Genomic DNA, 13,665 nt, shown 5'->3' with positions numbered 1-13,665 from the left:
ATATATATATATATATATGTATTGCCTTGAATAGACCATACGTGCACATGTGAATAATACATATAACATACTGCCCATACATTGCGGGGACCAAATCAGTCACCGGACATCAAAAACAAAAACACAACACTGTAACGGTTTCTTCTACACGGACCAAACCATTTCCGTTCCTCTCCTTTGTCCCCCCTCTCTCTCTTCCATTACTTCTCAGGAAAGAATATATAAGGCAACTCCCTCCAACGAAATATGAACAAAGAAAATGAACTCCACACACCGTATCAAAAAACCAAATATATTAATAATAATAACAATACAATAAATAAATAAAATTACACAGCAATGCAGAAGAGAAAAACTAACACGCAAAAATTTAAGCACATGCATTTTTTTCTTTTTTTCTTTTGCTACATTACATAGCATGATAGGAATGTGATTTAACAAACAAACAAAAAGATCTCATAGAAGTGTGGGGTGTGAGTGAGGAGGAGTGACGAGAAGGGAAGATATGGAAGAAGGGTGGCGAGAAAGAAGAGAAAAGAGAGGAAATGAGATGAAAGGCACCGCTCAAAAAACACAAAAAACAAGTGAGAGACTATCTTGTTGATATGCAACCCGCTGCTGCGTAACGTGCGTGTTTTCTCTTCTCTTCTTTTTTCTTTTTATTATTTTGAATCGGTTGACACTTGTCCATGCGCTAAAACACTTCCTCAGGTACCGCTGATGTTCTCCTCTTAGTGTTGTATCCCTCGATGCCAGCACACATATTTCATCTTCTCCTTTTCTCTTCCTTAGCATCTTTTCTGTTCCGCCTCGCCCTGTTCCAAAGGGTGTCCGCTTCACATCTTTCAATTATTCACTGTTACCTTTTCGCCATGAACTCTTTGCTCTTGCGGTAGAGGTGCACAAAACTCTGGTTAACTGAATTGGTGAGATAACTCGCATTGTGCTCTGTCTGACATAAGCTAATTAACTCCTGCGATTTCTTGTTGTTGTGCATAATTGCTTTTAATTCCGGAGGCACTGATTTTTCGAAAGCAGCCACATCCACCAGAAAGGCCTCGGTCAAGCCGTAACTCGTCACGGTGTAGGTGTAGTGCGTCTTGAGAGAGGCGTATTCGTACGCCCCCAAGATTCGACTAATAAACAACTTGTCAGCAAGGGACCTCCGCCTTGAGATGCTTTCATAAGGACTCACAACATCTCCCCCCGGAGACGCGTCACCGGATACGGTTATCCTCACCGTAGCATATTCCCCCTCCTCGGTAGAGATGGTCGTCTCACAAACACCGCTATGTATGATAACAAACCGCTGAAACTTTTGTCCCTGAATCACAAGCTTCTCATCGTTGAGGAAAATGGTTGGGACGCTCATCTCCCACATACGCATCATTAGCTGGCGCGTAAGACAAAATTGGATGAAAGGGTCCTTGGAAAGGGAACGAGGGACGGCACAGGGTTTCTCCACTTCCATCGCACGATGGGATTTGGCTGCTCCGCGGCAGTATAGGAAAGCTGCCGGTTCGCTCATTCCAACATCCATAAGAGCTTCACGGCTTATCCTCCAGATGTCACAATAGTTCTGGCTTATTATGGTACACTTTTTTCGCTCGTTAACGCTGCAAGCGCACTCAAATATCCCCACACAACTGCCGCGCGGGACAAGGCGCTGGTTGCCGTTTGCCTCCAGGAGAACAGCAACGCCATCTTGTATGAAGTAAGCGGAGGGGTCCAGCTCCGACTTGGAGAAGAGGTGATCATTATTGTGGAGGACGATGGGCTCCGCCTTGCTAATAATATTTTCCAGGGCGGCGTTGCTGAATTGCACAAAATAAGGGAAACTACGAAGAAATTCCACACGCAGAGGGAAAAACCTCTGCAAATTGGCGCGCCTCCTCACATCTGTTGCTTCCCGCTGTTTGCTCTTGATTTCCTGGCTCAACTGTTGGGCGACCTCCTCGAACCCCTCGGGTGGCACGCTCCATACGCCAACATCGGTTTCACAAATAATCGACGCACTTCTCGGCTCCTTACACACGAGAGCAAACTCGCCCACATAACATGGCGGCGAAAGCGTAAAACAGGCTTTGCTATTCTCCTTGATGCGCCTCTTCCCCTTCTCTCGATCGTTCATGATCACCGAAATGGTTCCAGCTGTGATCATGTACATGCAACGGTCCACATCTCCTTCATGCATCAAATACGAGCCCTCCTTCAGATACAGCGGCCGGGCCTTGTGTCCCAGTTGCTCTAACAATTTATTTGGCCATCCATCAAAAAACGTACCCTGCATTCGGTGAATAATGGAGGGGGTTGGGAAAGGAATTTTGTCCAAATTGTCCCGCGTTAACTCCGCGGCTAGCATCCGTTTCCTCTGCACGGCCAACCGTCGTTTGATAATCGGCAGTAGGCGGAACTTAATCTTCTCCATTGCTTCGTAGTCGCGCCGTTCTTTGATAAGAACAGTGAGGAAAACATGTGATGTAATAATTGTGTACCACCTCGCCGCCCGGTGTTGGCGAACCTCCTCAATTAACACGTTCTTCAGATTTAAATGCCGCCTAAAAATGTACTCCCTTCTTGGGCGCTCATGTTCGTAGGCCGCGCGAAGCTCATTCTGTGCTCTAGCCTTAAGCTCGGCGCCACGCATTCTAACGTTTTCAAGGTATTCAACCTCGTTTCTTGCTTTTACATTACTGAGCCGTCGCAGGAAGTTCTCCTCGTTCAGCGGTTCGCACCTGCGCAGCCTAGAAACAATAGCTCTCTTTTCCCAGTCCGTGAAGACGCTGTTCATATTTATGTTCTCCACTATTTGGGCATACCGTCGCGAGCCTTGTCGCTGGGGCGGCAACGGGGGAACCGTGAAGGGTTGGACAGGCTCAGTGCCCTGAAGAATGTCATCGCACGACGGCACGTCCGTTCGTGTGAGAAGCCAGTCATGATCACCCATAGCGTAGTCTGGGTATTCATAACTACCCATCCCTCCCCTCCCTTTTCTGAATTACTAAAAATTTATCCAGCCAACCACCAGTTGTGGTTTTATCAATATTACGTACCGCTGTAGTTAGCCGCGCGTGCGCGCCTACCCGACGCTGAGGGCAGGGGAAAGAAAGAGAAGTGAAGAAGGTAGGATGAACGCAAATGCTAAGGAAGTATACGAGCAAGAAAGTGAGTTCCGATGGACGAAATGGGTAACCCCCGGTTACATGAATGGTATGGTGGCGATGCACAAAGCCAGTCGTGCACGTGAGTAACAAATAACGCACCGAATATTACAAATTCAATGTGCAGGAATCCAGTTATACTGATTAAGACGATAATGTTTGCCTTTTGTCTTGGAGGTGGTGAACCTCTCTCACTGGCATCAAACTCTCCCTTTGCAGCAACTGCCAATCAAATGTCCGCACACGAACCCTCCATTGGATATGGTGTAACACAAGCAGCAGGAGGGACGAGCGAGTGTGAGTAAAATTTATGCTCCATCATTGTCCGTGCACTTAGTTTTTCGCTTCACCTTATGCTTTACACGGTGCAAATCACTATCACTGAGTTCGTTAGGCCCGTTCCAGCGGCCCAACTTTTTCAGCGTCGCCTTCACCTCCTCCACATCCTCGGGCCGAATCCTGTCGTGGTAACGACGGATGAACTCCTCAAGACTCACCGGGTCAATATGATTGTGAGAAGCCCTGAGCGTGTCGGCGTCGTACTTGAAGAACATCTCATTGGACTTGCCTTTGCTGTACACAGGAATCAGCCCAGCGCGTATACCTTCATATATTTGCTGGCCGCGGATATTTTGCAGCTCTGCTTCCTCGGGGGAATCATTACGATGACACCAAAATTCAAACTTGGTTTGCTTCCATGCCGCCACTATAGTCTTGTGGTCCGTGTCAAACTTGCGTATATACAGTTTGAGAAGCTGGCGGTATAATAAAGCCGGTGAGATACACTTGAACTCTTTTGATGCAATCGGCCCCTCGGGTTTTGGAGAAATAAATTCTACTTTACTCCGAAAAAGGGACGGATTACGGCGCATGAAGAAAAAAATTGAACAAGAATCTCCTAGGAAGTACAACAACTAAAAAGAAACCAAACACTCTTACAGTTTCCTAAATAAACAATAAAAGGGAGAACGGGTGACATAAAGAGCTCACAGAATGCACATAACAACAACCTACGAAACTCGCCGGTATTATTAAGAATCAACAGTGGAAATGCGCCGTACCATACTCTTACAAAGTAAACCCTCCGATTCCCACCACCCCACCCTCAAGGCGGAAGTAAGCACATCCTTATCGCTGCTTCTGTGGGGTTTTGCTCATTAACACAGTGCGGGGATATTCTCAAATAACCTCAACAGCCACTCAGTATCCACCGCCTTGTCCTTAAATAATGGGTCCGTTTCATACGTGGTGGGCAAGTTCTCCTTGACCATATCCTCGATCTTCTTCACATTAGGAACTCCGGTGACAGTCGACGATCCTCCAACGCCTCGAAGTGCGAGCGTAAGGTCTTTCAAGAGTACACTCCGCGTGACGAGCCCCCGCCTATTCGGGGGGCGGCTAACCTTCTTCGATCGCATGTCCAAATTTGTATGGGCTCCCTGCTTGCCATCCGCCTTTTCACCACTCAGACGAGATGTACGATCATTCATTCTACACGGCATCCATGACGTGTCATCGGGCATGGCTTCAACTACACCCTGAAGCGGAAAGTTTACAAATTTCTTTTCGGTGCCACCACCCGGAGTGGTGGGTCCGTGAAAAGCACTACTTTCCTCTAAACCCGCCCACTCAGAGGTAAATAAGCAGTTGTCGTAGGTTTGGAGCGGCACCGTTGCTCCGTGAATTCGTGTGCTGACCAGATCCAGTGGCAGCTTGAAGTACGATGCAAGACTATTAGCCTCCTCATCCACAACGAAGAAGGTATTGCGGATGCTTTCTATCTGTGTGAGTAGTGTATCCATGGCCTGTGACGAAACCGAGACGAAATCGCCAGATGCGGGCGAAGAATAAACGGCAGCAAGTGCAAGTCTCAAATCTTCCAAAATGCCCAAAACTTGTGAGACCACAGAAGCGTCGCTATGGCAGATATCTGTGCAGCTAGAAGTGAAGTATTCATCCACACCACAATCGGCCAAATCCCAACCTTTATCTTTAGCTGAGCTCACGAACATCTTAAGGTGATCTTTCCACCTTTCAAGGATCACAAGCGCCTGTACGAGGGCGCCATTTCGGATGAGCTCCAGTCTAATCCAGTGGTGGCAAAACGTATTAAACGCCCGTTGGCAACGACGTGGGGTGAAGTCCTTGCTTTCCCTTACAGCGCGACGCACAACCCCCATAATGAGAGAAAGAAAATCCACACGATGCATTGTGAACCGCGCGACAAGTCGTATGAACTGTGTATTAGTTACTTCTCGGTTTATACTACCCCACCGCATCCAGTTTACGGAGAGAAGTGTTACTTTTTCGAGAGCCGACACAACAGCATCAGTGCCCGCAAGCGACTCACCTTTCACATAATCCACGACCATGTTTCGTTGTTGCATCAGAAGCTCTTTCATTTTGCGGTGGGCACACTCCGGGTCACCAAGGTTGTTCAGCATATAATCACAGTACGCCACGCGCATGTAGAAGTTCCCGGGTAGTAGGTAAGAGACCCTCTCCAGAGCATCTCGCACCATCACTCGCCGTTCTCTCTCGGATAGAAGCGGTTGCTTCTCCAGGCAGAAATCCGCGTAATTACACCAGCATAACGGCTCATGAGGGAATATACTAGTCCGCATCAATAGAAAAAAGCGAACCCGTTCGTAGCCGAAAAGTTCGATGCCTGCGTAAGCAGAAGTGCTGCTCTCACGCTCGATGATGGTAGACCATACTAACCACGCCTCCACCTCGGATCGATGCATGTGTTCCTCCTTTTCATCCCTCACGTCGAAAGCGCCGTCCACATGCAGCCGAACGGGTCGTGGGAGGTACAATGCCTTTGGCAAGAGATTACGAGTCGAGCTGCTTTGAGACGAAAAACCACCAACCGATCCCATCAACTTGTTGAGCTCCGCCACGGCAGCTCTCGCCCTCACAAACCTCTCTTCCACTCGTCCTTCAGGTGGAGGTCTGCCCCGGTATTCCGTCTTCACGAAGTAGTCATAGTCTTCCTTAACCTCCTGAAGTTCCTGCAGGGGCGTGCGAAGCATCCTGATGTACAGCTTCCTCACCCACTCACGCCGTTGGTACATGTCAAGTATCTTGTCGCCTTTCCAGCGCAGAAATTTCTTCCATATATCTGTACTCGCTGGACAATGCCCAACGTCCCGTTGCAACGCGGTGGTGAACACATTTTCCATCCCTGAGTCGTCCGGTTTTATGTAAACCTCCAGGAAATCAACAAACAGACGGTACAGCTCAACACTAAAGCAAAGTGGAAGGTGACGGAAGAAACAGTTCAACACTCGACAGTACGAACGATAGGTTTCCTTTGCGTCGTCTTCGTGCCGCTCATCCCACAAGTACCGGCCCTTTGCAACCTCATTGATTTCCTTACGTAAATAATACGTGACGAGGGGTCCACTCGTCGGAAAGAAAAAGGTGGCTGCATGCCAAACGTGCCGGACCGCGTTGATAGGATACTCATCCAAGGAATTTAGCAGTGATATCCAGGATGAAACACTGTAAACATTTTTATTTACCTCAATGAGGTCCGTTATCATCGATGGCGTGGGGTTTGGAAGTTGCACCTCCGCCCGCTTGTATTTTGATTCATCCAGAGTTAGCAGCGGTCCCGTCACAAGGGGAAACAACACATTCCACGGTGAGAGGTCTCCAACACTATACTGCGAAAATTCCGGTAATGCTTCGATTCCTAAATCATCCAGCATCCGCTGGCGGGCCTCGCCAAACGCTTGTTCCACGTCACTGTACACCGCAGAGAGCCGTTCCATCTCCAGTGTCTCTGACGTCTCATTCATCCATACCAACATTCGACCCACATCGTCCGCCACCGTGTTCTCCACCTGAAGAGTGTGTTGCAGCTGATCCATCAGCTGCCTCTTCAACTCATCGCGCGTTTTATGGATGGCAACTAAGGCGGGGTGGCGACAAAGAACCTGGCGGATGACAAGTAAGCACTTCTCATCTATGCGGGTGGAAGTCACCTCCTGCACGGGGGCCGCTGCCACCTTCCCTGTGGCGAACCGCAAGCGGTCCATCATGTCCCGAAGGCTACTCTGCTCATCCTCCATATTGATTCCCTGTTATGGATGCTCCGTGAGAAGGTCACGCGACAGGAAATACCAATTATGTTATGTACCACAGCTCTAGTATAATCCAATTATCACACACGAACGCCAATGCAATGGGGAGTGGCCAACCATGAGTACGGACCACAGGGCGGTTCCCAGTTGACAAGCGGCATGGTGAAAAGAAGCGTGGAAAAGAGTTAAGGGGGGATGAATGTTGGTGTGTGTGTGTGTGTGGGGGGGTGGCACCATCCAACAAAAAAGGATGTACATGAAGGCACGAAGAACCATAAGAGTTTACACGGAACCATGTGCGCCTCCGTACCAGTAACAACAACGTACGGTAACTAACATGATAAGTCCCATCATCCCATTGAGACAAGTGACACAAAAGGGCGGGGAAAAAACAGAAACGATGGGGCAAGAGTAACATCACCCTACTCCCCCCGCGAAAGAAAAGGGTCAGATGAAGCAATAAAAACAGGGATAGAAGAGAATGTGAAGGAGCAAAGAAAAGTTATCTTTTTTTGTTGCGTTGGTTAGTTGTCTCTGTGCGTCCCACTTCCGGCAGGTAGCTCAACCCAAACAACTACGTGGGTCTGTCGATGAATGCAACACCTACAATGCTTTCGCTTTCCGCAGTTTCAACCAGGCGACGCAGGATGTGGTTTCTCACATAGCACAGTTTTGCACAGCACTCGAAACCCACATCGACACAGCCCTTCCACATATTAGCAGTTGCTTCACGCACCATTAAAACTGCACTGGCCCCCGGTTTCGCTGCAGCGGGAGCAGCCACTTCTTGAGGTGCTGATACCACTCTGCTGTTCTCACCGTCGTTACGTACGCGCACTTGCTGTACTCTCCCAAAAAAAGCGAACACGGCGGGTGATAGTCTTGTCCAGCATCTCAACAGCAGCCTAAAGATTAAACACAACGTGGCAATATCGAAGCGCATGAAGAAAGCACCAAAAGAGTCGACTTGCCGTACGTGCGGCCAAGCCATTACCGCCAGCGCAAATGGGAAAACTATAAATGTTGTTGTCGTCATAAAAATAGGCATCACTGCGAAAGCTAACGCTTCAAATAGTGGCATGTGGTGACAACCACAGGAAAAGTAAAGCCTCACAGGCCCCAGGTCACTTTTCAGCTTATCAGTGAGGATTATGAGTGTACCTGTTGCCACCACGCCCACAACCCATAGAAAACCACACACAAAACCCGACGCGACAACACAGGACGGGGAAAGAAAAAGCGCCAAAACGGAGGAGACGACGCAAGCACCAACCATGAAGGGAAGAGCCAGCAGCAACAACGCAGCAACCAATAGTAAAGTAAGAAGGCGCCCCATGCCAGGAAATTTTAGGCACCTAAAGAGTATCATCATCTGCTCTTCCGTCAGTGTACATGCTTGTTCTTCCCGTCGGATGAGTGGTGTAATTTCTATTGCTACTCGTTGGATGACCTCAGCGTCGTCGGCTGTGGCGTTCCGCTGCAATTCGTCGAGAGCAACCATGATTCTGCTACAACACAAATGGGTGTACCAAGTAGGCATACCCGTAATGAGAGTTAATTCTCGCTGAGCAACATTTACCCCATCCACGTACTGTGGGCCTGCCCAAATACCGAAAGATGAACTAAATAGCCAACGACACTTCCACTCAGTAAACTGACGAACCCCCTTAAAGGGAAGCTCCACAATGCTCAGCATCCGACTCCATGCCTCGTTGTCATTTATCATGTAAACGGTTATTATACACCGACACCCATAAAAGAAGGTATCGACAAAGCATGAGCTGCGGACCACCAGGCAGTCAAATAGAGCAAGGCATATCCCTATCCAAATGCAAGAACATATGGAACTGCATGCAACAAAAGCCGTGCAGCGCAGAGCCTTTGAGAGAAATCCTGTGATCGAGATACCATCCCCCAACGCCAGGCCCCTGACATCGAATAGCTCCCCCATCTTGTCACCCAAACGACTATCCACGTACCACGCGATATTAAGCGAAACGTCTACCAGCATAAACACACCTTTTGCCCACCTAAATGATGATAACAAGTTGCGGGTTACCAGCAACACCAGCGGCTTGTCGTTCCGGGAGAAGAATTGATATGCACCGAAAGCGTATGGAAGAAACCCTCCGCAAATAACCGCCACAATGAAATTTATTTCTGCACACACTCGAAGAAGGGCCCACAAATCAAGAAGTGCACAAAGCTGACGCAACCCAGTGACAGATGCAACCTTATGTAGCATAGTCCAACGAAACCACCTTCCTGGAAGACGCGTAGCAAACCCTACGATAAAGAAAAACTGAGAAATTACGACAGCCAAGATGACATCACTTGCCGGCCACATCGAAGGCATATCCACCACGGAAACAATAACCGAAAGTGCGAAGAGAAAAAATAATACTGGGTCCTCAGCTTCCTCTCCATCCAGTGTCACACCTTGATCGACCGTTGCATTGATTCCACTTCGAAGCACCCGCGCTGCCCCGAAATCAAAACACACTTCCCTCCGCTCTGATCCCAACACAGTCTTCAACGACTTCAGTACAAGGAGGGTTGTTGGGCGCTCATCCTCATGCCTAACAGATACGGGAGTCGTTATTACCTGCCACGCCCTCTTTTTATCCTCCGCAATACCAACGTTCCGGTCGTCATCAAAGAAGTCCATAGACAAAAAAAGAACCAAAAGCGTTGTTGTTCGAATGAAGAAGGTGGGTAGCACCAGAGCAGCCATGATGCACCGAAGCAGCGACAATGCTTCAAGTACGAAAGTTCGGAGAGGCACACAGCGAACCCCCTTCATGACAAAGACAACTATCCAAATAACAAATGTCAGTCTGGCAAAGTATAAAGGGGCATGCAGTAGGTCTGAAGAACCCAGTGCTTCAATGAGTGGCTTGACCATCGCACCCCGCATACGGGCCACATTCTCCGATGGGGACAACGTTGCCAATAAGGTATCCGCAACTTCCCAAGCACGGGAATTACCGTCAACGGCTACCCAAAGCTCCCACATCTTAATGCGCACCACCTCCGGTGCTAGTACGCACAATACGGTACAGAAAACGTTAAGAAAGAAGAAGGGGAGAACGATGTGTAGCAACTCCTCCTTCAATTTTCCTCGGAGCGTTTTCGACTTGCCAGCATCACTATGTGCAGCTTCAATAGCCTGTAAAACAACCGCATCGTCCCTGGGATGCATGGCCACCTCCACAATGAGACCCGATGTTGCACTAACCATCGGCTCCCCTTCGACATCACCTCCCTCTCCAGACGCATCATATTCGCCCTCTTTCCCCTCTTCGACGGCGTCGGTGCGCCAGTTTTGCAATTGATTTACCTCACGGCCTTCGAGGACAGGCCTCCCCTGCTCGTCCGCGTTGGGTGCTTCCCTAACAAAGGGCTCGATAGCGGGCCAGTGTTCCCGTACAAGTTTAAGTAACATTGAAGCTGCAGTAAGTTTTGTAAGGACCCACACTGTATATGACAGAGCTTCTGTAGGTCCCCATTCACTCAACGTGTGGGTGGGTGTTAACGTTACTTTGACAGGTGAATATATACTTCCAGCACCCTTTAGGGACCCCTCCAACACGAAAGTTAGCCACGAAAAGATGGGCACCAACAATGAAATGGAAAGTATTCTAGCGTTTTCTCGAATCCAAACTCTTGAGAAAATCCATATAAGCGTTACCCAGCGATAATTAGTCGCACTGATGGAGTAACTTGAGAGCTTTGCGACCCTACACGGTGTTCCGCACACTTCACAGATCAGCGACTTGCGGTGGCGCACCCATCGTGCAAGACACTTCGAATGCACATATTTGATGGACCCATCGCAGCAACACGGACTAACACATTTCCCGGCGCTGCTGTGGCACATCCGGCAGCTGCGTTCTTCTCGTGATGACATGTGTTTAATCAGCAAGAATTAGGCGTGTGACCCCTGCCTTTCGTTTTGTTGTTCTTAACTGCCTTCTCAACCCTTCTGCGTGGCAAGAAAAAAAGGGAGAGAAAAGGATGGACCATAAGGAACAAACAACGGAACGACCCCGTAATGATTGCCAAAGGGAGAGAAGGATGGATCCACACACAAAAAAAAACCTTCTCGTTTAGCAAGCACCTAGTCGTCTGTGCAGTAGCGCTGGTGCTGCGTGCGGCATAGCGATGGAAAACGATGGCGCAGAAGAAGCCATTAGAAGCTAATTTTCCTCCGACTTGACAGCGGCTTCTTCCAGTCCTTGGAAGCGCGGGAAGGTCTGAATGCCCAGCTCATCAGCAGCTAATGAAAGACGCTTATCCATCGTGCAAAGCAGCAACTGATCACATGCGATCCCGCGCACGTCGCGGTGATGGCGGCGCACATGGTACTTAATGAAAGCGAAGAGCATCGTTCCGTCGGATATCTGCTCTATACCCTGAAGTAACGCAGCGCTACGCTGTCGAAAGGCGTACTGAAGCGCAACACAAGTATTGAGAATGCGTAAGTCGGGATCATTCTCACTCGCCATCTCATTGAGACGCGAATATGCCATACATGAGATGACGGAAAGCGAAATGCAGGGGAATTCTGATGACAGAGCCAAGACTTCCACCGAAGGGTCCCTGAGAATAGCAGTCACACGACTCCACAGCAGCGTGCGCATTGCCCGCTTCAGCGGCGCAGCGGAGTTCCATACTAGTTGGTGGGCCTCACGTACAGTTGTAAAAGGAATGATAACGCGACGCAGAGACTTGCCTTCGAGGTGAGGATATTGCTTTCTTATGTGGACGTAAAAGTGGCTGAGCCCCAGGTTCTTGGACGCGCAGTGAATGAGAAAATTGGTGTCGAACACCAGCAGCACATCACCTCGCTTAAATGCCTCATCCGCAAGCTCAGACACGGGACGCCCGTGGAGGTCATTCAATGACATTACCTTCGCGCAGATGTTGCTAAGTGAGTTCAGGAGTGGACGGTACTTCCGGTGTACCTCACTAGTTGATAGCAACCGAAATGTCTTGTCGCTTCTGGGAGGTGGACCAAAAGAATCATCTCGGGGGTGCATTCGATACGTGATGTCATTAATAACATCGTGAAGAGTAAAGTTGTGGTATGGGTCGGAAGAGTAAAGACAGTCCACTAGACTTGTGTAAGTTGCCGTGATCCTTTGGTCGGGCTCTCTAGAAGAGGAAAATAACCCCAAATCCGCAGCTGCGTCCAACGCCGCTATCCACTGACCGGATTTTTGCAAGGGCTTCACTAGGGAGCCGAAAAGGGAAACATTTACCTGATGCCCCTCCGCCAAAGAGGAGGCTACAAGTCGCAGCATTTTGTCATATTTCCCCGCTACACCCAGAGCTCGAACAATCGGTTTAATGTTTGAGGGAGCCATCGACATCAACGGCTGTTGGTGCAACACTTTAATGGCTTCACCCCAGCGGCCGTTAGACGACAATATGTTTATGAGACTGCGCGTGTCGGTTATGCTCTGGCGCATCCCCGGATGTTTCTTGTAAAGATGTATGGCATGCTCCCACATGCCTGTGAAGGAAGCATACACCAAAGCTGACCTGGTTCCCTGATAAGTTGTGGCGTCTACATCCTCCTCCATTATCCGCTTGATGGCGTAGAAATTACTATAGCGTTTAAATCTTTCCAGTGCTGTACCGACAAGGCGCGTGTGCGGACGTACCTGCCCACATATTCCCTTTATTATTCCGTAGTAAAACAATGATGCACTCCAAGAATTCTCCATTTTCAAAAGCCCTTGGTTTAGCTCCTCAGTTGTAGGCTGGTACACCCCCGAAAGCAGTTCTGTAACACTTTTATACACAGAGAGCACATCCACCCAAGTCCCGCAACCTGAAGAAGCCACGAGAAGCGGAAGGGCTCTCGTCGGCGGCGGAACCCGCTGCATAAACAAAAGGCCACACCCTGTCCCACCTTGCACTATTTCTACTTCCTCACTTTTCCCTCTATGTGAGGGGGATTTAATACGTTGAGGGTGGGGCGAGGTGGCTGCAGTAAACGATGGCAGTCGCATTCATAATTGCAGGTTCGCCGCGGGGGCAGGAAAGAGGAAGAGCAATAATGATAAGAACAGCGTAGAATACAATGTAGGCAAAGAAAGGTATCATATAAACCAATCAAGTCGAACAAAGCGACGGATTATTAGGAACATACGGTTCTTAACAACTAACATACACCAATAGCTCCCCTATATCTGTATTACCTCTTTAATGAAGTTACTTGACATCGTACACTGCGACGGGGTTTCCCCCAATTTACAAGTTACAGTGAGGAATTAAGAGCAAAAAAAATAATTAAAAAAATCGGGTTAGTTTCTCCCCTTCTTTCCATAAATCAGTTCAAGATATAAAACAAATATACCCACTCCACATTACAGCATATAAAGGGAATAAAGGCAAAACAAAGC

At 48.7% G+C, this 13,665-nt stretch overlaps 3 protein-coding genes and 2 pseudogenes across 5 annotated transcripts; all 5 read right to left on the bottom strand.

Annotated features, from left to right (window-relative positions):
• Positions 1-859: 859 nt before the first annotated feature.
• Positions 860-2,977, bottom strand: TEOVI_000748100 (cAMP response protein 1, putative; the record flags this gene model as incomplete). The annotated part of the gene is made up of 1 exon (XM_067221045.1): positions 860-2,977. The coding sequence occupies one exon, from the start codon at positions 2,975-2,977 to the stop codon at positions 860-862; it is 2,118 nt and encodes a 705-aa protein (XP_067077146.1).
• A 492-nt stretch (positions 2,978-3,469) lies between these two features.
• On the bottom strand, positions 3,470-4,033 carry TEOVI_000748000 (uncharacterized protein; the record flags this gene model as incomplete). Its single annotated transcript, XM_067221044.1, has 1 exon — positions 3,470-4,033. One exon carries the CDS (start codon positions 4,031-4,033, stop codon positions 3,470-3,472), a length of 564 nt encoding a protein of 187 aa, XP_067077145.1.
• Positions 4,034-4,318: 285 nt separating this feature from the next.
• TEOVI_000747900 (uncharacterized protein) lies at positions 4,319-7,240 on the bottom strand (the record flags this gene model as incomplete). The annotated part of the gene is made up of 1 exon (XM_067221043.1): positions 4,319-7,240. One exon carries the CDS (start codon positions 7,238-7,240, stop codon positions 4,319-4,321), a length of 2,922 nt encoding a protein of 973 aa, XP_067077144.1.
• Positions 7,241-7,826: 586 nt separating this feature from the next.
• On the bottom strand, positions 7,827-11,162 carry TEOVI_000747800:pseudogene (annotated as a pseudogene). Its single transcript has one exon. A coding segment is annotated over exon 1 (3,336 nt).
• Positions 11,163-11,451: 289 nt separating this feature from the next.
• Positions 11,452-13,272, bottom strand: TEOVI_000747700:pseudogene (annotated as a pseudogene). Its single transcript has one exon. A coding segment is annotated over exon 1 (1,821 nt).
• Between the last annotated feature and the right edge of the window lie 393 nt (positions 13,273-13,665).

This window comes from Trypanosoma equiperdum (genome assembly GCF_001457755.1).
Source record: "Trypanosoma equiperdum strain OVI genome assembly, contig: ctg_1308, whole genome shotgun sequence".
NCBI classification, from domain to species: domain Eukaryota; phylum Euglenozoa; class Kinetoplastea; order Trypanosomatida; family Trypanosomatidae; genus Trypanosoma; species Trypanosoma equiperdum.
This window is presented reverse-complemented; position numbering and strand designations above follow the sequence as displayed.